The sequence below is a fragment of the Pseudorasbora parva genome, chromosome 11, assembly GCF_024679245.1.
Source record: "Pseudorasbora parva isolate DD20220531a chromosome 11, ASM2467924v1, whole genome shotgun sequence".
Classification (NCBI taxonomy): domain Eukaryota; kingdom Metazoa; phylum Chordata; class Actinopteri; order Cypriniformes; family Gobionidae; genus Pseudorasbora; species Pseudorasbora parva.
Genome location: NC_090182.1, coordinates 16,655,929 through 16,682,566, shown reverse-complemented (window position 1 = coordinate 16,682,566; position 26,638 = coordinate 16,655,929). Strand labels below are relative to the sequence as shown.

Sequence of the window (26,638 nt, the reverse complement as noted above, 5' to 3'; positions counted from 1 at the left end):
GCGCTAAAAATAAAACATACGCACAACTTACAAAACAAGTTTTATTTGCTATCCCAAAAACAGGGACGGCATTACAAAACAGTTTTAGTCTTCAACCTTCACATATGAAACTGCTTTTCATCATTATGATACATTTTAAAAACAAAAATGACAAAATTGTCATATATTTTTACAATGATAACCGAACAAAAAACCAAATACTGAAATGCAAATGACACATTTCAAAACATGGCAGGAACACTTCTAAGGTTAACATTAAAAAAAGAGAATGATGGAAAATCCATTTCAAGTCACTTGGCTTTTGGTACCCCTGCACCACATGACTGTACTGGAGGTAAATTCTAGACAGGCTGTACCGCCTTAGATTGACATTCAACTCCCCCCATCCCTCCCCGCAAACTAAACATCTAAGCAATATTAAAAAAATATAAACATGATATCTAACTATTAGTTACTGGATAATAATTTAGGTACATTTAAAACAACAAAATATTTATATCAAATAATATAGCCTCTCAGTATGTGATTGGTCACAGATGATTTGAATTTCAAAATACACTAACAATGTGCATTCAAAAAACACTCCTACTTTATGTTACACTTCATATGAAACAGTTATTTGCTCTTTCATAGCTGGTGTAAACAGGTCAGTATCATACTCATAAACAAAACAAAAATACTCTGTACGGCTTAAGACAATATGGCAAATCAGTGCAAAGTTAGTCAGCTGGATTGGCACCTTGTACATTACACAGAGCTGAATTATGAATTACACAGCAGCCTGGCATTAGGCTTGCCAAATCTTCCCTTTCTTTTTAATAGATAATAAAAAAAACATAGTACTGTATCTGTTATAATACAGACTTCAAATGAACCAAATAATACCTTTACAACAAATCTAAATGGAGGCATCATTTGCAAACCAGGTAGTATCATCAATATGTACAACTTTATCTATTAATTTGAATCAGATGTAAATTAGTCAATTGTTGCTTTTCAGTTTCTACTCAAAGACCAATTTTGAGTGGGAAGAGTCTAATTTGCAAGACGTTCATGGCTCATTTATTGTTCAAGATGTTCTGTCTCAGATAAAATTGAGACAAACATATCCTAAAGCAATATTTACTAGATTCTATACAATGTGATATGCCAGCCTGCCGAGGGCGAACAGATTCTTTGTTTTGATTTGAAATGCTTTACGCACTCGATCTGCTTCTTTTAGTAGATATTCCACAGGAATAGAAGCAGAGAGGATGGGCAAACAAGTCATTTTCCTGTTAGAGATAAATAGTAACAACCTCTGAAGAACTCACTCAAAAGGTCCTTGCAATTAAGTCAGACCCATACTCTTGAGTCTCCTCGACTTTCGTTCCTGAGCAGTTACTGTGGTGACGGGGTTAAAGTTCACCCGATTCGGTTGCCGCATATTGTGAAGCGGTCAATCTCCAACAGATCTTTTTTTGTGGATCTGTGTTTAAGTTCAGTAGATTGTGGCGTCTCGCTGCTGATTTCCTCTGGTTTAGGGGGAGAATCTGGTGGTGTATCGCTGGTTACCTCAGTTACAGGGGGTGGAGCTGGGTGAAAAGGCTTCACCATTGGGGTGGGCTGTTTGGTGATGGAGGTGGAGGGTCGTTGAACTTCACATTCAGCTAAAAACGGAGGTAAAGAAACAGCAGAAAAGCAACATGATTCTTAAAAAAACCTCTCCTCCAGACAAGCATCATGTGTTTAGAACAGAATGACAGAATGTCTGAACTATTACTCAAATAATCAAAAGTGGTTTTACCTGAGGGTGGGGAAGATTTGGCAGGGTTGGCTTTCTTGGGAGTTTGCTTTGAGGTTTGAGCAGTCCGTCTTTCAAACAGCTTACCCTCCATGTTAGCTTCTTTCACATATCGACAGGACTTGCCCAGAATAATTATACTATTCAACACTTTCAGTGTTATCAATCTGCAGGATCAGACCAAACTATTAAAAAGATTAAAACAAAAATCTACAACTACAAGCTTGTTTCAGGCAGGCTACCCATAAAACTACTCCAAAAGGCAATTAGCGAAAGTAGCTTTAAGAGAATTTTAAACATATTTTTTTTTTGTGTGTAAAACTTAAAATACAGTAACATTCAAAAGTTTGGGGTCGGTAATGTTCTTATGCTAACCAAGGCTACATTTATTTAAACAAAACCTTCAAAAATCATTCTAATATGCAAATGTGATGCTCAATAAACATTTCTTATTATTATCAATGTTAAAAACAGTTGTGTTTTCTTATATTTTTGTGGAAAACATTCTCCTTTTTGTCAGGATTCTTTGATGCATAGAAAGATCAAAAAGAACAGCTTGTATATGAAATTGAAATATTTTGAAATGTTATGATAGCATTTACAGTTAATGCATCCTGGCTGAATAAATGTATTAATTTCTTCCTAAAAAGAAAAGTCTTGCTAAACCCAACAATTTAACAATAATGTATTAAAAAAATCTCTCTCCTTATTTCACTACACAATTTAAAAACTATACTGGTACTGCCCAAAACTGTTCTCAGAATCCATTCACAGACTGTATATTAACACAGAAGGAGATCTGTTGAGATTGGGTAGCATGGTGAGTTATGAGGTCAGAATGATACATTATGTGATGCCAAAACACTTTTAGGTAATTGATTTTACCCAAGATAAAAGAGGAGCAGACAGACAGATGAGAGAGCGCCCTGGATCTTCACTGAGCTCATCACCACTCGAATCAACTGAAGGAGATGCAAACAAAACCATATCCTCAGTATCAGTATCACATATTCAATGAGAAATATTTCACTTGTTATTTAATGTCATTTTATAGTTTAAAATAAGCATGTTGGTAAGCTAACAACATGATACTCTAATAAACATAAAAATACATAAATAAGCTTTCCATGGTTTGTTGTAGGGCTGTGCAATATATCGAAATTTTCGAAATATCGCAAATGTACATATCGCAATGGCTCGCAATATCGGAATGATTTTCAAAGGCTACTTCAACATTGTGAAAAGTGTGTGTTTTAGGTCACACTGTTACTACTTATGTGACTTGCTTGACGTTAAAAAGAGCTATTAAACGCAATAATTTTGCGGAAAAATTTGCAGTCTCGCACTGTTTGACACACTCAAAAACAATGCTGTTTTTGACACACGCATACACGCACACACGCACACACACACACACACACACACAAACGTGAACAATTTGTGACACAAATGTTTGCTAAAACACTGCTGGTCACTTTCAGAGAAGTTGTAGGGATGCTTTCTTTTCCCAGAAAGAATGTGAAACACAAATGGTTTCATTCTCAGTTTTTAAATAATTTTTTTAATATAATTGAAATCGATTTTACACACTAATTGCAATATCGTATCGCATATCGAATATCGCATTATTTAACATGATATTGCATATCGCATTTTTCTTCAATATCGCACAGCCCTAGTTTGTTTTATTATATATGACAATATTTGGCCAAGATACAACTATTTGCAAAATAAATATAATATTGAGAAAAATCATCTTTAAAGGTGACTAAATGAGTTCTTTAGCAATGCATATTACAACTACTAAGAATTAACCAAAATATTTAGGGTAGAAAATTTACTAAATATCTTCATGGAACATGATCTTTACTTAATATCCTAATGTTTTTGGCATAAATGAAAAATGTATAATTTTGACCCAATTTTGTTGGTTATTGCCACTAATATACCCATGTTTTTGTGGTCCAGGGTCACAAATATTGTTTAGGCAAGTATTGTTTGTCTAAAATTCAAATAACTGAAGTAAAGAAGTAAAAATATTATCTCACCAGTACAGCAAGAGGCAAAGGAATGAAGCCCATCCTTCTCGCCACTGAATCGCTGTAGTCTGTGTAGGCCTGGCCAAGAATTAATCACATTTATATTCTATTTTTTATAACAGCTTTTTTTGTGTGCCATTTTATTATTTACAAATTATTACACATTACATTCACAAATCAGACAATGAATGATCACTTACATTTTGTTGTCGACTGCTGACAAGTTCAAAGGCCAAGCTGGCTTTATATTCACTGTAGACCTAAAGAACATGATGGAAATGCAAATTCATATGTGGTGGCTATATTTCAGTGCAATTTATGGGACACTTGATATGTACTTGTGGTCTTGAGATGGATTATCTTTACATCATATGGCTCTTACATCAGCTGTGATATCATTAAATTTTGTGATGAAGGCATGCTTGACGATGTCAACCGCAATCTCAGACATGATTACCATGAAGACATCAGGAAGCAGAACCCAGAGGTGATCTGCAGACAACATCAACACTATTAACAGATTAACCAAGCATTTTTGAAATAGTATCAAAGTCATTATAATCGCTCATAAAGATGCCATGGATTAAAAAGTTTCCTTCTGGCACTACAATAAAAAGAAAATAGATTCATAAATGTTAAATCAAGACAGACTAGTTTTAAAAGGAGTCAAAATCAACACCTGAGTTCCAGGAAAACTGCTCCATGTTTCTCAGGCACACGATGAGGAGCAATATATAATTGGTGAACCTTTCCTTTATATCTGTAAGACAGAAATATAAACCAACACATGAGCAACATCTGTTATATTCACAAAGCCACTCGGTCTCCAATCCATGCAAAATGTGAAAGGAAACCACGGTCAACAAATAAAGCTTTTAGATTGTAAGACTTCAAAGGATGGTAATCGGAACGATGCATGCAGGTTGTGTATGAAAAGTAGCTTGAGGATATTTTCCTTTACAAAGATTTAAATAGTCGACCACAAGACTTAGTGGCCATTTGAAGGTGGGAAGAGAGAAAACAGCAGAAGGCAGAATAGGTGCTGATTACAGTATTCATAAACAGGGCTCTATAGGAAAGAGGAACTCAAGCGGCACCACAGCGTGTCAGCATCTCAGAAAGCGTTATCAGAAAGCTCTTGTGAGCTTTGATTAGCATTTCAAAAAGATGCTATAATGTTTCTGAGTCAGCAACACTCAATGTTCAAGACCGCAACTTAACCTGCCTGTCGATCAAAGAGTCTCTAATGTACAGCTTGCTAGTCATTTTGAATAACCAGAACTGAGGCACACTGCTGTAATATTTCCTGTGTATAATCTACATTAAAAAAAGGACAAACAAATAGGGTATGACCATTTTTTTGGGACATTTTGCATGGTTATACCATTGTATTTTTTGCAGAAACTTAAATAACATGGTAGATGAAGAGTAGCATGAGCAGCATGATTTGCATTACTGTTCAACCATTTGGACTTGTTAAAATGTTTTCGAAAGTCTCTTATGCTCACCAAGACTGCATTTATTTGATCAAAAATATAGTAAAAACAAAAATATGATTATTACATTATTAATATTATTATTATTAATACTCTTATTTAGCAAGGGTGAATTAAGTTGATTAAAAGTGACAGTAAATAAATACATTAATAATGATATTAACATTTTCCATTTACTATAAATGTTGTTCTTTTAAACTTTCTATTAATCATAGAATCCTAAAAAAGGTCACGGTTTCCATGTTTCCACAAAAATATTAAGCAGCACAACTGTTTTCAACATCGATTATATAAGAAGAAATGTTTCTTGAGAACCAGCTCAGCATATTAGAAATGATTAAAATTGATGATCAAAAGTGACAGTAGGCTGGTTTCGAGACTCACCGCTGTTAGACATCTGAAAGAGGTTGTTCTTCTCAAACTTCTTAAACACACTTCCCTTGATTTCCACAAACTGAAACATGAACAAACACATGCCTGTAAAAACCATGATTACAAATTCTAAATATATATATAGTGATAAAATAGTTCCTGAACTGAGATTTGAAGATTCTGTTTGCACATGTGAGTTTGTGTACACTTACGTTGTTAGACATCATAATGGTGAGCAGAGATTTATTATGTGAGTTGAAGGCCACATTTAGAGTAGAGGCCTGGACCATGATGAGAATAGCATGCAGAACTGACAAACACTGAGGAAAACAATTATAACAAACTACTTTTGTCATGGATATTATGGTGCTACAAGTTGCAGATGATTGAATCAGATCCGACAGAACATTATTTATATCAGAATCTTGAGAGATCAGACAGAAAAGTATTATATTGTTTGGATAAGAAATATGATTTCCAGGGTTTGTGGAAACCCCTAAATTACTATTACAACACACCTCATTTAACATTAATAAAGAATTAAAGAAAAACTATACATACACTAATTTATGACACATCATGAAAACTTGGATCAAATGGTTTCTTATATGGCATTATCAAAATTGACTCAAGTACCCTGAGCACAGTAGACTGAAAAGGATACAGACATAGAAGACAGCCATGAAAAAATGGGGGATGACTCCAATGTGGGCTCTCTTCTGGGACTTTGGCTCAGTGGCCGTCCAGTAGAGAGCATCCAGAATGTCTTGCCCGAAAGATGAGAATAGACGGTCTGCCACCTGAGAAATAAAATAACACCAATAAATATAAAAAAATAGTTCACAAAAATGAAAATGTAATTATTTTATAGATGTCGTTCCAAATCTGTATGCTGCTTTTTGTTATGGAAATGCTGCATGCATATTTGTTCATGTGTTCTGAATGCAGATTTGGAACAAAGCAAGTGAGGATAAATAATGCTTGAGTTTTCATTTTTGGGTGAACAATTTCTTAATAGATCCAAGAGATTTAATTTAAACGAGTTCAAGAGCAGCTCGATACCTCCAGCATGTTGTAGATGATGTAGAGTTTGATGACCGACTGGCCGCGGATCAGGTGGTACATCATGGCATAGTCAACATAGTGCATCATGGAGTAACAGAGCACCATGATTAAACCTTTCAGCAGGTCACACACCTGAGCCGGCTGCAGGAACCGAGAGCCGCTGGTAAACACAAACACACACAGCACAAGTTTATGCCTGAGAGTCAGAACAAGCTGCAGAGAAAGCTTATTGAACACATTAATTATAAATAGCACTTATGAGTTTACAAAACAAGGCCGAATGCAATGGTTACACACATCAGCTTCAAAACATCACCGCAGTGAAGAAAAGCTTTGGCTTTCTTTCAAACTAGAGACACACAGATGGGCATTTCTTCAACTACAGTCCAAGGAGACTAACTAACACACTTGAATGTCACATAACAAAATTAAAATGGCTTCATCATTTATTTACATTTAAATTATTTGCTACTTTTTATAAAAGTGTAATGGTGTCTTTTTTTGTCCAAGACCCACATTTTATTTATGAAATGTATTTAAAAAAATGTTTGTGCACCTTGAAAACATCACAAGGCCAAAAGTGGCAGTAGTTGGAAAAACACCCAGATGAAGAAAAACACTAAGTAACAACTCAAAAAACACATGCAGATGTCTGATGTATCACCTTCATGTACAGACAATGAGGAAAAAAAGAAAGAAAAAAAACAACAACAACATCTTAGCACTGACGTCTATGACACCTTGCTTTGTTCACAGTTGAGACACTTTCAGCAGAAGATAAATTAATAGAAGGTATCAGATTTATTTCAGGAGCACAGCTGCGATTCAGAGGTGTGCAAAGAGCCTGCATCCTGGGTGTGGGCAGGAGAATAAAAAAAAACTGAAAACCTTGACGTATTTTTCATTTTCACTTGAGGAATCAAACTCCCACTCAGGAATCTACACAAACGTCCTCAGGAAACCAGCAAGACTGGGAACTGGCAACAGAAAATTGCTGAATATATTTTATATTTTATATTTTATTCATATATATTATAATATATATGTATATATATATATATTATAATATATAATATATATTTTTTTATCTTTGCAAATATCTTTGCACACCTCTGAATTGCAGCTGTGCTCCTGAAATAAATCTGATACCTTCTATTAATTTTCTATTTCTACAGTATTTTTTTTTTTTTTTGTTTTACTTAAAAAGTAAGTAACGTGGTTGCCTTAAAATGTTGAGTTTATTGAAATTAAAATTTGAGTTGATACAATGAAGGAAATTTGTTTAATAAATAGAAACTCAAAATATTTTTGTATCTGAACCACATACAAAATGTGATAACTCATTTAAATAGCACTATTTGGCATGTTTCACTGCATCATCAGAAATAAAATACACAATTACTCAATATGCTTACAAAATCTTTTAATAATAATTTAATAAAGGTTGTCGAATCTCAAAAAAATGTTCATTGTATTAACTCAATTTTAATTTCAATGAACTCAAAATTAAGGCAACCAGATAACTTTTTTCTAAATAATTTTTTACAGTGTATTTAATGTTGCCAGTTCCCAGTTTTGCTGGTTTCCTGAGGACGTTTGTGTAGATTCCTCCCCGTGAGTGAGTGGGAGTTTATATATAAAATATCAATATTTCCAGCATCATTGCTCCAGTCTTGAGTGTCACACTATCCTTCAGAAATTATTCTAATATTTTGATTTAATGCTCAAGGAAAACCTTATATTATTAATTGTTGTGTGGGCTTAATATTGTTGTGAAAACAGTGATAGATATATTTTCAGGTTTCTTAGAAAGTTGAAAAGAACATCATTATCGTTACAGTCACTTTTGTTTAAAGCATCCTTGTTGAATAGAGTTATTTATTTTTATGTAAATTAATATATTTAATTGACAAAGCAGAGTTTGTTTACTTTCTGGGTATAACTGTGAAGCTCAAATACTACGTTACCATAATACACACATACAATAAATAATACATTGAAATAGCACAAATAAATAAAAAAAAATTACGTTTTTACACTTTTTAAATAAGAAACTCATAGAAAGTGTTCTGTTATTAAAGGTGACAGCTGGGATATGAAATCTGTCTCTGATTTTATCACAATTCATATTCTTTCCGCAAATTAACAATAACATATCAAAGGCTACTGATATGTTACATTAAAGATCTCATCCATTGTGAGGGGAAAATAGTAGTACATTTGAACAAAATCTTAATAAAACAGGAGTGTGACTTATAAGCTTATCAATACCATTTAAATAGAAATATTTTTTGAACATAAACTCCTGGAGCTTGAGCTATGACTGTGAGGTATTAATAAAATCTTAATGTGTACTATAGCTATGGATCTGAGGATCAAGTTAAACCTCTTTGCAGTTTGATAAAGCAAAGGGAAAAGCTGCTATGACTCGAGAGGTTGTCACCAAATGCGCCAGAGAAATAAAACTCTCTTTTTAACAGTACAATTAAACCACCTATAGTGGATTGTTGGTCTGCTTATAGCAGGTGGTTAGACTAGGAAAGCGGTTGGCCAAAAAGATAAGCCAGCTTAAATTAACTAACTAACTAACTAACTAACTAACTAACTAACTAACTAACTAACTAACTAACTAAATTTAAAAGTAGGATGGCATAAAATGTAGCACGTCAGTGTCATACTGCTGCCAGATACGCACTCAAGCCACACTTTACAGACAAATCAACCACTGCAAGACTTGACACTAAAAGTTCAAAATTCAACCATTTCACTTGCCAGCAGCTGACACTTAAAATTAAAACTACTGCATCGTCATATCATAAGCTAAACCATTCAACGAAGAGAGCTATCACAGGCAGTGACATATACACTCTACCAGGTTGGCAAATGCTACAGTGGCATGCTCATTATATAAAACATATGGATCAAACAGAATGAAAAATGGGCGTTTGAAATGGGTCACAGTCAGTGAATGCAGGCGTCCTACCTGCTCCGTCTGCAATAAGGACAAACATTAGTGCTGAAGGGAGGAGGGAGAGGCACACATTAGGCACTTTACTGCACTCTGATACGAGGAAATGTCAGGACAAAATTGTTCATTATGAGCATGACATAATCATACACAATGACTGGAGAGCAAGATTTGGGGCTGCATTTATAAAATGTTGCATAGAAACAGTCTTACACTTGATCTTACAATCATTCCTTCAATGTGTGTACTTGTGATTCAGACAATTAATGTACTATTCCAGAAGTGAAATCTATAATTTGAAAATGATCTTGAAATTCTGCACAGCTGAATGGTCTCACATCTTGTTAACTGCCCACTAATTAATGCCATTAATATAAAAATGAGCACCAGTCAACGCGTCCAAACACTTTACTTGAGAATCGTGAGGGCAAGAATGGCTTAGATTTAAAAATAGCTGCTGTACTTTGGCTCTCTCTTTTGCCACAAGGAAAAGAGTGCAGGCTACATCTGCTTAGACCCTGATGTGGAGCTAAGCACTTTCCAATGCCAAAAACGTCTTTCTTTCTAAAGCCAGATGTCAAAATGTAAAATGTAAAATCTGACCCTCCTTAATTTTCATGTGAAATTTAAAATGATACCAAAAACTAATGTTGGAAATGTTTTTCCACAGAAAAAAACAGTGGATGGATGACAGAAGTCACTTGACTACTCAGTTTTCAATGCAATCTCAGTCATTTTAAATGGTGTGATCATAATATAAAGGATGTTGTGCATCATGTAGATAAGCTAGTATCAACATTTTTAACTAAACATTTATGCGTGCAAGCTACAACAAAATTGGCTGGCTACCTGGATGAGAGATTGTGTGAGAAAGTTAGAAAGTACTCACATTTGTATAACTCTAGCCTAAAAGATTATAAAGATGTTTATAACTTGCGTTGAGAGATGTGTATGCGTACAAGTCAAATGGAGTATACTGTGAAAGGAAACAACTGTATTCTTTAAGCCTTAAAAAAGTATACTTTAATACATATTACTACTGAAGGATATTAAAATACATCCTTTAGGGGGAGGTAAGGAACAAAGTTGTGATTTTAAGGGAACTGCGCCAATGGCAAGTTTTTTTTTTTTGGTAAAGAAATTTTATTCAGCAAAGATGCATTCAATTGATCAAACGGGAGAGTAAAGAAGGGAGTTTACTTTCTGTTCATCAAAGAACCCTGACCAAAATATCACTGTTTTCACGAACATTTTATGCAGCACAATGTTTTCAACATTGATACTAATAAGAAATGTTACTTGAGCATCAAATCAACATATTAGAACGATTACTGAAGGATCATGTGACGCAAAAAATTTATATTTGCATCACAAAAATAAATTGCATTTGACAATACATTTAAATAGAAAAGCTATTTTTGTTATAAATTGTAATATTTCACAATATTGCGGTTTTAATGTATTTACTTGTTACTAGTTGATCAAATAAATGCAGCCTTGGTGAGCATATTGACTACTTTCAACAACAAAAAACATTCTAACTAACCCTAAACTGTTAGTGGCAATATATCTTTTTGAAGATAAATGAGTTATGCGTGTTTACCCGAGGCCACAACAAGGTATCGTCAACACCCTCAGGAAGGCCAGTAGAGTTCTCAGGGGCAGCAGAGTGAACACGTACAGAAAGGCATCCAGACACAGGCAGATCCCAAAGATCATCAACTGTAGGAAGACACAAACAGTGTTTTTAACACATGCAATATGCAAAGCAGAAATCCTTTTGTTCTGTTCACATTCAGTAATGTTATGAAGAAACCACTGACATCATACTAAGAAACCCCTCGGCCCTGAATCCTGATGCTTCACATGCTTGAGTGAACTGAGGCATGTAATGTGTTGAAGGAGGCTTTGAATATTTCTGCCAGCACTCTGTGACCTTAAAATATTTTTCATCTTCAGAGAAAGACCATTATGAACAAATTAAAACGTTAACATGCACCACAAGCAACTGGCTCTTTAAAGTCTGAGAGTGAATCCTGGGAGACAATTTTTACCAGCAGCTATAAAACAAAGAGAGCTTGTTAGAAGATGAACACAGACCACTAGAACCCTCTCAACAAAGGACAAAGAAAATGAAAGGCAGTGAAAGATAAATCAAGACAGGTCTTCACAATAAGGAGCTTTTCTGCAGGCTTGTAGTTCAGATAAGGACTTGCAACGGTAATATTTTTACCGACCTCTTAATAAAACTTAATTTTTATATTTGAATATGTCAGATTTTTTTTTATATTCATGGTTTCTCTGCAACTAAATACACATTTATATATATTTTGCAATAATACAGGAAACTATACAGCTATGTAATTCTGTAATCTCTACAAATATGCAAAAACTAAAGTATACCAACAAGTTTTCCAGAATTGTACATTTAAATGTTCTGTTAATAAATAAAATGATTGCACTACTACCGTTATTGAAGATAATACATTTAAGAAAGATGCATTCAAAAGATCAGAAGTGACATTAGAAGAAATTTACAATTCCAATCTTCCTAAAATGTTTAAATACATGCTGTTCTTTTGATCTATTTATTATAATCCTAAGAAACCTGAAAAACAAATTGAAATCATATTATCAGAAAATATATGAAATCTTTCCCTGCCAATGTTTTAAAAAAAGGTTGTCAGCCACTGCTGGGTTTTTGATAATTTTTACAAAAATGTAATTATATATAACTACAATACATCCCCCCCCCCCCCCTTCTTCGACTGTGTTTTGATCCGGAGATTCTGTACTCATTCAGAAGATGCGTAATTTTGCCCCATAGCGTATATCACTTTGGTGGGAAGAGTAAAGCAGAACAACTATTTTTAACATTGATAATAATAATGTTTCTTGAGCACCAAATCAGCATATATGAGAATGATTTCTAAAGCATCATGTGACACTGAAGACCGGAGGAATGATGCTAGAGTAAATTCAGCTTTGCCATTACAGGAAAAAACTACATTTTTAGTTAATATTTTACTGTATTTTTGACCAAATATTTGCAGTCTTGGTGAGCGTAGGGGACTTTTTTCAAAACATTTGAAAATCTTATTGAGTGCTGGAATGGTAATGTAAATATATGACAATATTATTGTGTCAAAACTTCAGCTGTAATAAATACAATCTCAAAATCCATTGTCAAGTTTGCAAAGCATAAAAACATGGGTCACAACTAGGGTCCAATTCCAACTATTTACTAACTATTAACTAAACTTAACTACCTTACTATTACTATTAATAAGCAGTAATTAGTAATTAAAAGTCGTAATTAAGTTTAAGTAATAAGTAGGATGCAGGGATGCAGAGTAAGACATTAATGTGCGCTTTTTAAGTAATAATAAACAGCCAATATCCTGTTATATATGCTAATAAGCAAGTTAATATTGAGAATTGGACTCTACAACTAATGTGTTACCAAACACGTGTAAACTACAGTGGCAACAAAGTAGGCTCAATAGGTGAAGTGACAGTTTTATCAACTAGGGCCCATCAGCCATCCAAAAATCAGCAAACACGAGCCCTACCTGCTCAGAGAAAACACACTGGCAGACAGCAATCATTCTGAATGACCGTGGACATCTATCATGCAGATCAGCTTTGACTGGGTTTTGGGTTATATTGTGTTCAGTCTGTCTGTACTGACCAGGAGTCAGTAGCTCCAAATTAAGCCTCTCATCTGTGCACTGCAAACATTAATGAACAAACTGTTTCCAGACCAGCATTTTACGGTCATCTCACTGGTGTTTGGAGAGTTTGCTGGGCTCTTTCTAGGGTTTGAGGGGAGGAGCACCTTCAGGATCACAGAGCCGTCTTTGTGTGCGAATACCACAGATGTTACCATATTACACATCGGAGTAGTGCGAGTGTGATCCTGAGGTCTTGAGGTGAATGGAAAAATGCTGTGACAATATGAACTCTGACATACACTATATATTTGACCATTCTTCAATAACTCAATATCTCCATCTGGTGGCAATTAACACTTCAACACTTCCTGCGAGGTAAAAGATTATTTTGTATATTTTGCTTCTTCAGTGTGAAAAACTAATTTAATACCACCTAAAAAGCACTTATTGAATTTAGATTTTTAACAATATAATATTTGTGATGCATAAAAATGTCTTGTTTTAAGTACTGTATATGTAAAAAATAAAAGGCTAAATTCATCAAATAAGACAGTCGAGTTTCTCCAGAAAATGTTAAGCAAACCGCTCCATTCATATGGATTAGTTTTACGATCTCTTTATGAACTTTTTAAAGATTCAAAATGATAGTTGCTTAGACTGCCAATGGAGGGACAGAAAGCTCTCAGATTTCATAAAAATATCATCATTTATTGTTCTGAAGAGGAACGCAAATCTTAATGGATTGAACACTTAATAAAAAATAAAGTGTGTTGTATTGTATATTTGGCATTGCAGCAATTTGTCTTCCATTTCACATGGGTCATACTTCAGGTCGGAAAATACAGAAATCCATATAAATAATAATAATAATAATAATAATAAAAATATCCCTAAATCGTGTAATACGCTACATATAACAATTTTGATGGTAAAGTGTGCAATTTCTGCTTTAGTACCATGACAGTGATTTTCCTGTGTCTATTAAACCTTTGACAAGTACAATTATAGAGTACATTCAAATCTGTGTACTTTTATTCTGACCAATTAAGGGGAAAATAGCATTGCAATGGCTATTTATTGCAATGCTTTTCCCCCCTTAGATTAAATCTAACGATTGCTCATCATATCGCGTCAAACCGTGCAAATTTTACTATGTTTTCAAACTGTTACTGCTAACATCAGCATATGTTATGTGTATTAGGGCTACCTGTTAGCCTAGAAATCTAGACGCACCCTAGCGGCTGCAAATTTAATCTGCCCGCAAGTGTCGTCTAGGAACTCTCAATACCCTTCTGACAGGTATTCCTCTCAATCTGGACGGGCCAATCACATCGTGTATAGAGTCGGCGGGCGGGGCCATAATGACGACGGCCGAGTTGCATTTGCGTGCTTCTAGTAAACACAGAAAACTGAAGTCATTCTTAAAAAGGGAAGATGTGTTCTGAGTTTTGCCGACCGAATACGGTGAATGTTTAATCTATCAACAAGCTCTGTTTCACCTTCGTTGCTCTGGTTGGTGTAGCGCTATCCTATCGCGTGCAGAGGGAGTTTGAAAGACAACCGTTTATCCCCCCCCCTCGGATTGAGCCCTGTCTATGGTGAGTTTCCAGACCAAACATTTGTGGGTCTGGCTTGTCCGGCTAGCTACCTGTAGTTCAGAGTCCATTTATGTGCAGTCTAATTTCTAATTGTTATATACCAAGAAATTAATGTGGAGTAGAGGTGAATTGCTCCCTCTCATAGCGAATGTTAGCACAAAATGGTTTATATTTACCATAACGCACATAGAAAAACGAGAAAAGCACAACAAAGATAACTCTGTAACTGTATGAATTAAGCGAACAAGTGTGCTGCTGTTACAATTGAACCATTGAAATGTTTTACCCGTCCAGCAGAAAAAAGCCATCTCTAAGTCCGTTTTGAACTCCTTAAAAAACATAGAGTTCACGCCTTTCAGCTTTCAAAAGCCCTTTTTTTATCTTTGTTTTCGCATAGCCCCGGTTGAAGTATCTTTTTTTCTGTAGCCACTCCGAAAGTCCGAAGTCTTTTGGATATTACAGCTGGTGATTGTCGTTTTAACCTTTCTGGATCCGCCGTCAAATCGATACGTTTATTTATATCAAGTGCTGTGAGAAACATCCTCACAAGCGATATAGCCAACTAGCCAAGACACCTTCTTTATGTGTACAGATGTAACGTAATGACGCAAAGTAGGCTTGAATTTCCTGTGGAAATCGACCAGTACCGCTGGAATTAAAAACATTATTACAAGCTTACCTTTGTAAATCGGGCTACGGTAAGCAGATCGTTTTGAACACTGGCTGGTTATGTACTTGCTCAAAATTTATTTAGGATAATTTAACCCCAAAAAGTTATGTATTGCAGCTTTAAACCAAACAAAATAGTGATTCACAATGTATCCAGAATTGTTACCATGCTGAGGTGTTCCCTCAGGTTACAACCTAAGGCCTTGTACACACTAATACATTTAGTTTGAAAACGTGTCTTTTTCTCTCCCTGAGACTGCTTTTTAACAACGAAGCAACAATTTTTAAAAACACTTTTCAAAGTGGATAAATTCAAAGTTATGTGCCATTAACTTACACACAGTTACTTAAATATGTTACATTGCACACTCCTCATATCACAGTCCTGCAAAGATGACAGAAAATGTACTCGCATTTGCTGTCCTGCGACAAAACATGACAGCAGTTACATTTTAGACCACCAAACATATAATGGTGATTGAGTGCGACATGGACACATCAGTGAATGGTGAGATACAGAAATGTGCACAATAAAATGACCCTGCCAGAAGAATTGCGTGATAAATTGATTATGTCTTGTTTAGACTATCATCTAAGTGAGCTTTTAAGAAGGTTTACGCTTTATAGTTTTGTGATGTTTCAGTGTGGATGAGAAACTTTTGGAAAACGCTAGTGTAGACAGGGAGCGTTTTGAAACGAAAACTCAGTTTTCAAAACTATCCTGATTAATGTAGACACAGCCTAAAAAAAAGAAGAGTATTGTGGGACCCACCCTCTCCAGCTCTCTGGGGATCCTCATGCAGGTGTACACCCTTTCTCTCCGCTCCATGTACTTGGCCTCGTTATGCTCCAGGAAGTAGCCCCTGGTCAGCTCCGCACACATGAACCTCAACAGAGACGGCTCGTCAGAGTCATCCAAATCTGTAGGATAGAGAGGAAACAAGGTGTTCAATGCTATTAAATTAAAGGGTGCACATTTAAAATGGTAATCAACAAAGAGTCATTTCAGCATTTCTGAACAAAATTGCAAAATTATAAGCATAAACAAACACCACAAATTATGCATAACACAAACAAATGTATTAAACTAGCAAGTGGTAAGAAATCAAGCATGTGAGTGCTGAGGCAATAATAGTGATAGCAAGGCTAACTATTCAGACAATCTTGTCATTTTGACATTTTCGGCATCTGCCAAGTGCAAAGTCTGATGACAGCCTCGTCAACAGATAATAGACATTCTTTTACACCTCTGTTATTATGCCACGTCAATGCTCATGTTAACTTAAAATGCAGGCTTACTGAACTTGGATTCACAAGTAAAACCATTATTTGAGATTATAGAACTTATTTACTTAGTGAAAGCACATACAACATTCTTCCTGAAGCTGGTTGCCTCAAATTTTAGTTCTCTGATTTTTAAAAAAATGTATTTACTGTGTATTATGTGCATACTATATATCTGTCACTCTTCTCTTTAAATATCTGACTGATGAATACCCCCAAAAAGCTTAAATACTAGAATAGTGTTGACAAGATGTGTTTGAACACCTGCTATTTCCTGCTGCATTTGAAAAGTCGTTGCAATGCAATGACTCAGACCATCAGATACACCTAAACATATATTTTGGGGGAATGATTTTATGAAGCCCAAATTCACAACAAAAACAATAGGCATTAATTTATACCCCAATAGGGAGTTGAAGACATTGAGAGATAAAAGCAAGGGCAAAAAAGTCCACTTACTGCAGTCCTATTTTTTTTTTTTTTTTTTACAGCAAATGCAATAGGGTACAGCAAGAGGACACACTGGGTCAGATTTTAAGTGCACATCCCTCTCTGGAACTGTTCCTAACACCAAGTGTGGACCAGAACCAGACAGGCTGTTTGAGAGAAATGATTGACGTCAGTAAAGTTGGTTTTATATTCGCACATTCACACATTCGCGTTCAATAACTATCTCAATAAATGTGCAATAAATTAATGTTTGCAAATGGTAAACAGCGATATGATATTGTGAAGCAATGATTGTCAACCCACACCACTTTTCAAAACTGAAAAAAATGTACAAGTATTATTTTAAAGGCATTCTTACTTGCGAATGTCCACTGAATGTACAATGTAGCGTGGAAAACCAGTTAGGGACCGTGTACAAAGTTTATTTTTTTTTCATTGTGTGCAAACAGATAGGCTAATTACATTTTAGCTGGCTACAGATGAACCTACCAGCAAATATAACGCACATTACATTTTAGCTGGCTACAGATGAACCTACCAGCAAATATAACGCACATTATAATGCTATATATTTTACTTTAGAAACAATAAAAAATGCATTATAATGATGGTGTTTAGAAAGCTGTTTAGGAAATTAAAAAGAATGAACAGTTACATTAACTGTAATTTTATATCCAGTCATGTGGAAATCCATCTGTAATCTGTGCTATAACTATCTGGGCAGCGGTGACGTGTCAGCTGAGTTTGGTGACGGTACAGTGAATTACAGTGAAGTTATTGAATATTGTTCATTATGAAAATTAATAAAAAATACGATTTATTATTCTTTTTCAAAAACAACTGCTGTGCTATAACTATCTGGGCAGTGGCGACGTGTCAGCTGAGTTTGGTGATGGTACAGTAAATTACAGTAAAGTTATTGACTGTTATTCATTATGAAAATTCATAAAAAATACGATTTATTATTCTTTTTCGAAAACAACTGCTGTGCTATAGCTATCTGGCCAGCGGTGACGTGTCAGCTGAGTTTGGTGATGGTACAGTAAATTACAGTAAAGTTATTAAATATTGTTTCTTTATGAAAATTCATAAAAAATACGATTTATTATTCTTTTTCAAAAACAACTGCTGTGCTATAACTATCTGGCCAGCGGTGACGTGTCAGATGAGTTTGGTGACGGTACAGTCAATTACAGTAAAGTTATTGACTGTTATTCATTATGAAAATTCATAAAAAATACGATTTATTATTATTTTTCGAAAACAACTGCTGTGCTATAGCTATCTGGCCAGCGGTGACGTGTCAGCTGAGTTTGGTGATGGTACAGTAAATTACAGTAAAGTTATTAAATATTGTTCATTATGAAAATTCATAAAAAATACGATTTCTTATTATTTTTCGAAAACAACTGCTGTGCTATAACTATCTGGGCAGTGGCGACGTGTCAGCTGAGTTTGGTGATGGTACAGTAAATTACAGTAAAGTTATTAAATATTGTTCATTATGAAAATTCATAAAAAATACGATTTATTATTCTTTTTCAAAAACAACTGCTGTGCTATAACTATCTGGCCAGCGGTGACGTGTCAGCTGAGTTTGGTGATGGTACAGTGAATTACAGTAAAGTTATTAAATATTGTTCATTATGAAAATTCATAAAAAATATGATTTATTATTCTTTTTCAAAAACAACTGCTGTGCTATAACTATCTGGCCTGCGGTGACGTGTCAGATGAGTTTGGTGACGGTACAGTAAATTACAGTAAAGTTATTGACTGTTATTCATTATGAAAATTCATAAAAAATACGATTTATTATTCTTTTTCAAAAACAACTGCTGTGCTATAACTATCTGGCCAGCGGTGACGTGTCAGCTGAGTTTGGTGATGGTACAGTAAATTACAGTAAAGTTATTAAATATTGTTTCTTTATGAAAATTCATAAAAAATACGATTTATTATTCTTTTTCAAAAACAACTGCTGTGCTATAACTATCTGGCCAGCGGTGACGTGTCAGCTGAGTTTGGTGATGGTACAGTAAATTACAGTAAAGTTATTAAATATTGTTTCTTTATGAAAATTCATAAAAAATACGATTTATTATTCTTTTTCAAAAACAACTGCTGTGCTATAACTATCTGGCCAGCGGTGACGTGTCAGCTGAGTTTGGTGATGGTACAGTCAATTACAGTAAAGTTATTAAATATTGTTTCTTTATGAAAATTCATAAAAAATACGATTTATTATTCTTTTTCAAAAACAACTGCTGTGCTATAACTATCTGGCCAGCGGTGACGTGTCAGATGAGTTTGGTGACGGTACAGTCAATTACAGTAAAGTTATTGACTGTTATTCATTATGAAAATTCATAAAAAATATTATTATTTTTATTATTTTTCAAAAACAACTGCTGTGCTATAACTATCTGGGCAGTGGCGACGTGTCAGCTGAGTTTGGTGATGGTACAGTAAATTACAGTGAAGTTATTGAATATTGTTCATTATGAAAAATCATAAAAAATATTATTTTTTTATTATTTTTCAAAAACAACTGCTGTGCTATAACTATCTGGGCAGTGGCGACGTGTCAGCTGAGTTTGGTGATGGTACAGTGAATTACAGTAAAGTTATTGAATTTTGTTCATAAAAATGTATGATTTGTAAATGTGTTATAAGCTCTTGTAGCAAATATGTAGTAACGCATTTTGGGGTTTTGCACTTTTTTTTAACTATTTGTACTATTTTAACAAGTAAGGTATATTTTTTTATTTTTTTAAATTAATTTTCATAAAGAATATTATTCAATAACTTCACTGTAATTTACTGTACCATCACCAAACTCAGCTGACACGTCGCCGCTGCCCAGATAGCTATAGCACAGCAGTTGTTTTGGGAAAATAATAATAAATCATATTTTTTATGAATTTTCATAATGAACAATATTCAATAACTTTACTGTAATTCACTTTACCATCACCAAACTCAGCTGACACGTCGCCGCTGGCAAGATAGTTATAGCACAGCAGTTGTTTTGGGAAAATAATAATAAATCATATTTTTTATGAATTTTCATAATGAACAATATTCAATAACTTTACTGTAATTCACTGTACCATCACCAAACTCAGCTGACACGTCGCCGCTGTCCAGATAGTTATAGCACAGCAGTTGTTTTTGAAAAAGAATAATAAATCGTATTTTTTATGAATTTTCATAATGAATAACAGTCAATAACTTTACTGTAATTTACTGTACCGTCACCAAACTCAGCTGACACGTCGCCGCTGGCCAGATAGTTATAGCACAGAAGTTGTTTTGGGAAAATAATAATAAATCGTATTTTTTATGAATTTTCATAATGAATAACAGTCAATAACTTTACTGTAATTTACTGTACCGTCACCAAACTCAGCTGACACGTCGCCGCTGGCCAGATAGTTATAGCACAGCAGTTGTTTTTGAAAAAGAATAATAAATCGTATTTTTTATGAATTTTCATAATGAACAATATTCAATAACTTTACTGTAATTCACTGTACCATCACCAAACTCATCTGACACGTCACCACTGGCAAGATAGTTATAGCACAGCAGTTGTTTTTGAAAAAGAATAATAAATCGTATTTTTTATGAATTTTCATAATGAACAATATTCAATAACTTTACTGTAATTCACTGTACCATCACCAAACTCAGCTGACACGTCACCACTGGCAAGATAGTTATAGCACAGCAGTTGTTTTTGAAAAAGAATAATAAATCGTATTTTTTATGAATTTTCATAATGAATAACAGTCAATAACTTTACTGTAATTTACTGTACCATCACCAAACTCAGCTGACACGTCGCCGCTGCCCAGATAGTTATAGCACAGCAGTTGTTTTTGAAAAAGAATATTGAATCATATTTTTTATGATTTTTTCATAATGAACAATATTCAAAAACTTCACTGTAATTGACTGTACCATCACCAAACTCCTGTGACACGTCGCCGCTGTAGTGTAATGGCTTAGCTGGTAAACATTTGCACCCTTTGCATTAAGTACAGCTCTTATATTGCACTCAATTGTCTGAAAAGGGTGATAAAGCATTGCAATTGTTCAATTTATTTCAATTAGTAGCCTACATACAATGGAAATATGTATTGATCTTTAATTTTTATATTATATTTTATTCCTTTCATATTTATTTATATTGAAACACTAAACAGTATGCAGAGTAATATTCTCTGTACCTATTACTTAGAGAAACCACTTGTTATCAGTGTGTTTAGAACATTTTTTGGATTAGAGTTAGCTCCAACCTCTGCGTGTGTGTTATTTCTCTGGTGTGTTTTGTGTGTGTGCTGAATGCTCAGTGCAGGTCCAGTAGCCTATTGGAGATTTTTGCAGACAATGACAGGAATGAAGACTTCTTTCTGTGACTATACAGATTATTTCTATTAAGTGTAATAAATGTGCTATTAAATATAATGAAATCTAGAGTTTTTTTAAAAGTTTAATTTGATTGTTATGAAAATGCACAGATACAGTGGGTACGGAAAGTATTCAGCCCCTCTTAAATGTTTGTCACGGGTACAGAGCGTGACTGTGACTGAAGTGAAGGGCAGGTGGACAGGTGAATCAGGTCTGGGTGAGGGATGTGGGAATCGTTGGAGAGATCGCTGGATATAGACAATGGACAGTTCGCTGGAGACACCATGTATTCTAACTCCTCAATCTCTACCTTGTCTTCATCCCAATCCTTTCTCTTGTCCTGGTACTCATCTTCCTCTCCATCATATGCAGGCATTTTTCTGACTTTCTTTGTGTTGCTTTAAATTGTTCCTTTTTTACACAAGATCAGCCCAAAGATGCCTGTGTTAACTGTATATGGTCATATGAATGAAAGAACATCAACACCTGAAAAAATTTCTAGATGAAAATCAGAAAATCTGATTCATAAAATTATATATTTGCAAACCTTCAATCAGCTGTTTCACAGTATGAAATAATAAAATGCAGGGGATATATTTGTTTCAATTCACAATATGGACAGCTGTCTATCTTGACTTTAGCCTGTAAGGTTAGGTTTAGAACATGCTGTTATCTGTTCTGACAATCAGTGTTAAAGCACTGCTACATTTGGCAGTAAAAATCCATTGGTGTGGTCTTGGTTGAGCTTGTGTGCAAAAAAAGTTTAAGCATTATACATTTTTGTTAACTATATGCATTTTGTGTCAAAGCAACAAGAAATGTGTTATTTGTATAGCCCACACAGACAGATGTTTTGCTAACTGGGTTAAGATTTTAGGAAATTTGTTAAATGTATTGTCATAGCAAATGTAAAAAACTGTAACTCAGGTACTGTCCATTTCTTCTGATCATCTTTGAGATGTTCTTACACTTTCATTTGAGTCCAGTTGTGTTTGATTGGACTTTATTAGGAAAGCCTGTAAATAAAAAAAACTGTAAATGATTTTAGCAAATTACTGAAATATAACAAAGAGTGAAATATGTAAGGGGGGGTCTGAATACTTTCCGTACCCACTGTATATTACTTATGTTTCTAAGCAAGCAGATCTCGTTCCTCATTGACTATCATGTTTCATCATGACTATCACCATCATGTTTTCCCAACTATGGCAGTCTATGGGGCCCAAGACAAGCGTAGTTACAAACATTCTTCCAAATCACTTTCTTTCTTTTCAACAGAATAAAAATTAAAACCACATAACATATTTTAACAAATCCTTACGTAATGTTCTACTAAAGAGGAGAAATAAGTGACATGAAAAAAAAAAAAAAAATTATATATATATATATATATATATATATATATATATATATATATATATATATATATATATATATATATATATATATATATATATATATATACACACAGTCCCTGACAAAAGTCTTGTCGCTTGTGTACAAATTGACCTAAAGTGCCGCTGAAATATATTTCTAATCAAGATTTGTTTTACAAGAAATGGTTCGTTTTAATCCCACCAGCTTTTGTGATAATGTTTCAGTGAAAAACTAAACTTTCAAAAAGTATTCTAATATTCATAGCTTGGTAAAGCCCATTGAGTCAATTTTTGCAAAGACATAAGTGTTGTCACCTTGTCATATGAGCTTCACCTGTGACTAATAATGGATCAATTAGGTCTCAAGTGTGTATAAAAAGAACCCCAGTACGCTAGACCTTCACATCAACTGCAACTAGACCTCTGCAAACATGCCTAAGATTCACCCTGAGACTAAAGTTTTGATTATCAAGAGGCTGAAGACCAGATCCACTGCTGATGTGGCAGACACCTTCAATGTGTCTCAGCGTCAAGTACAGAGGATAAAAAAAAGATTTGAAGAGACTGGAGACGTTTTTGACAAGCCCAGGTCAGGCAGACCCCACAAGACAACTGCTCGAGAGGACCGTTTGTTGGCTCAAAAATCCAAGGCCAGCCCATTTTCCACTGCAGCAGAGCTCCACAAGACCTGGTCACCTGAAGTCCCTGTGTCAACCAGAACAGTTTGTCGGATTCTGTCTCGAAATGGCCTCCATGGTCGAATCAGTGCCCAGAAGCCAGCACTAAACAAAAGACAATTGAAAAACCGTGTGGCATTTGCCAAGGCCCACAGCCTGCTAAAAGGATAGACGCTGGAAAAGTGGCAGAAGGTGGATTTTTCAGATGAATCTTCTGTTGAATTACACCACAGTCGCCGCAAATATTGCAGGAGACCTACTGGAGCCAGAATGGATCCAAGATTCACCCAGAAAACAGTGAAGTTTGGTGGCGGAAAAATCATGGTCTGGGGTTACATCCAGCAGGGGCGTCGGACTGGGGGGATAAAGGGTACTGAGTAACCAGGGCCCAAGGCAGGAAAGTCCATTTTCTATACATACACATACATGGTACGGGGGCCCAGCAAGATGGTTTGTACCCACTACCCAGGGCCCAAAATTTGGTGCTACGCCCCTGACATCCAGTATGGGGGTGTGCGAGAGATCTGCAGGGTGGAAGGCAACATCAATAGTCTAAAATACCAAGAAATCTTAGCTACCTCTTATATTCCCAACCATAAAAGAGGCCAAATTCTGCAGCAGGACGGTGCTCCATCGCATACTTCCATCTCCACATCAAAGTTCCTCAGGCGAAGAAGATCAAGATGCTCCAGGATCGGCCAGCCCAGTCACCAGACATGAACATCATTGAGCATATGTGGGGTAGGATGAAAGAGGACGCATGGAAGACGAAACCAAAGAATATTGATGAACTCTGGGAGGCATGCAAGACTGCTTTCTTAGCTATTCCTGATGACTTCATCAATAAATTGTATGAATCCTTGCCAAACCGCATGGATGCAGTCCTTCAAGCTCATGGAAGTCATACAAGATATTAAATTTGGATCTCACAGCACCACAACTTAATTTGCTGACATATTTTTGTATTTGCAGTAAATTTGTTCAATTTCTGTATAGGCGACAACTTTTGTCTTGCCAAAATTTGACCTTTCTGTCATGATTAAATGGTAAATATTTTTTCTGTGAAAATTATTTATTTCAGTGCATTAAACATCATTTGGGAGGGTTTTAGCTTTTCATATGAGCCATTTCTAACACCAATGAATTAATTAAAAGTCAGGTTAATATCAGGTATTTCTAGAAAATAGACAAGCGACAAGACTTTTGTCAGGGACTGTGTATATATATATATTTCCCCACTGAACAATCTTTAATATTTATAACAACAGCAAATCTATTTATTTGTATAAACCATGCAGGTCATTCTTTAGGTTTTTTTTTTAAAATATTTTTTTGAGTATTTCAAGTATAGGAATATAAACAAATTTTAACAACAACATAAATGGAGCAAAAAAAGAACAGAAAATGCCAAACTAAATGCATGAAGAGCCAGGGATAATATAAATTACATTATATAAAACATCTCAAGAGGCACTTATTAAAAATCAGGCAAAATGTCACAAAACATACAGTCACATGTAAATTGTAGGAAAAAAAAAAAACAAAAAGCATTGCTGGAGGTATTGTATCCAAGTCAAGTAATACTTATAGACAAAAAATAAAATGGCTATTTATGTAAAACAAATTATCTAGTAAAATAAATAGATTTATTAGAAAATATTTATTCAAAATATAATTTTTATAACATTATAAAAACAAAACATCCTTCTACAACCAAGTAAAAATGTATGAAAGAATAAATAAACAGTATTTCTGACCAAACAGTGTTACATGGAAAGAGATGAGGTAAACATGTAGCTAATTTGAGTTTTTTTTTAATGATATTATGTCTATCTATTCAATACATCAAAAAACAGGAGTAACTGTTATAATAGACTGCAGTAGGAGTGAACAAGGAATAAAATATTTAATTTGCTTTCTGACTAAAACGGGATTAATGACACTAATATGATGATTGAAGTATATGGGAAATACGTAGAACCAGAAGATGGCAGTATTGCAAGATCAAGGATGCAAGCTGCCGTTACAACCCGAAGAAGATACGCAATTTGTAGATGGTCCCTAAAAAACCCAACTCTCCATAGAGGTAAGCGTGTTTATCTGCTTTTGAAAGACGTCGAGTTCTACAGAAACATGTGTTGTAGCATGTTCTCATAATAATCAATAATGATAAATAACCGAAGTTTGCCTTTTTTAATAAAGATTCATGAAGTTATTGAACGCGGAAGTTTGAATGTGCGAATATAAAACCAACTTTACTGACGTAATGATTGTAGGACTTCAAATGACCCCTCTCAGGTTTCCCATGAGCACTTTACACTAGACACAGAGACTATTAAGAGTTTTGATTGAAATGATGATGCAAAAATGAACGTAGCAACATATCTGGGTTCTGTAAACATTACATGAACATAACTTAGAATTAAAACTAAATCAAACCTACATTTTAAACACTGTGTAGACACATTAAAAAGACTAGTAAATCCATTGGTAAAATCAGGTAAACTGGAGCCACGTTGGAAGTAAAAGGCGAAGGTCAGTTGTCAGATGCCCAAGCTCACCTGAGTGCTCGCGCTGCTCGTCTTTAACGTAGGGTTTCTCGTAAAATCCGAGAGTTTCTGTCATTTTCGCCGCCGACTCAGATACGTTTGCCTTCCCAGATATCGCTGTAGAACCCCAGGAACATTTTACCCTTTTGTGATAGTCATTTTCTGAACCTTTCTCGTCTGACATCCCGACACCTAGCGAATCCGCCATCTTCGCTGTGGCGT

The 26,638-nt window shown here is 34.8% G+C and overlaps 1 protein-coding gene across 3 annotated transcripts; it reads right to left on the bottom strand.

Moving 5' to 3' along the window:
• Positions 1-27: 27 nt before the first annotated feature.
• Positions 28-26,638, bottom strand: tapt1a (transmembrane anterior posterior transformation 1a). 3 transcript variants are annotated; one of them, XM_067457230.1, is made up of 15 exons: positions 26,429-26,638; positions 16,437-16,585; positions 11,327-11,445; positions 9,739-9,771; positions 6,753-6,915; positions 6,355-6,490; positions 5,903-6,000; positions 5,703-5,772; positions 4,502-4,582; positions 4,205-4,314; positions 4,023-4,082; positions 3,832-3,900; positions 2,669-2,745; positions 1,787-1,950; positions 28-1,649 (listed from the first exon to the last, which is right to left on the bottom strand). In XM_067457230.1, the coding sequence occupies exons 1-15, from the start codon at positions 26,622-26,624 to the stop codon at positions 1,405-1,407; spliced, it is 1,770 nt and encodes a 589-aa protein (XP_067313331.1). In that variant the 5' UTR covers positions 26,625-26,638; the 3' UTR covers positions 28-1,404. The 3 variants fall into 3 exon arrangements, with proteins under 3 accessions (XP_067313331.1, XP_067313333.1, XP_067313332.1); XM_067457232.1 differs by having other exon boundaries at positions 4,280-4,314; XM_067457231.1 differs by lacking the exon at positions 9,739-9,771.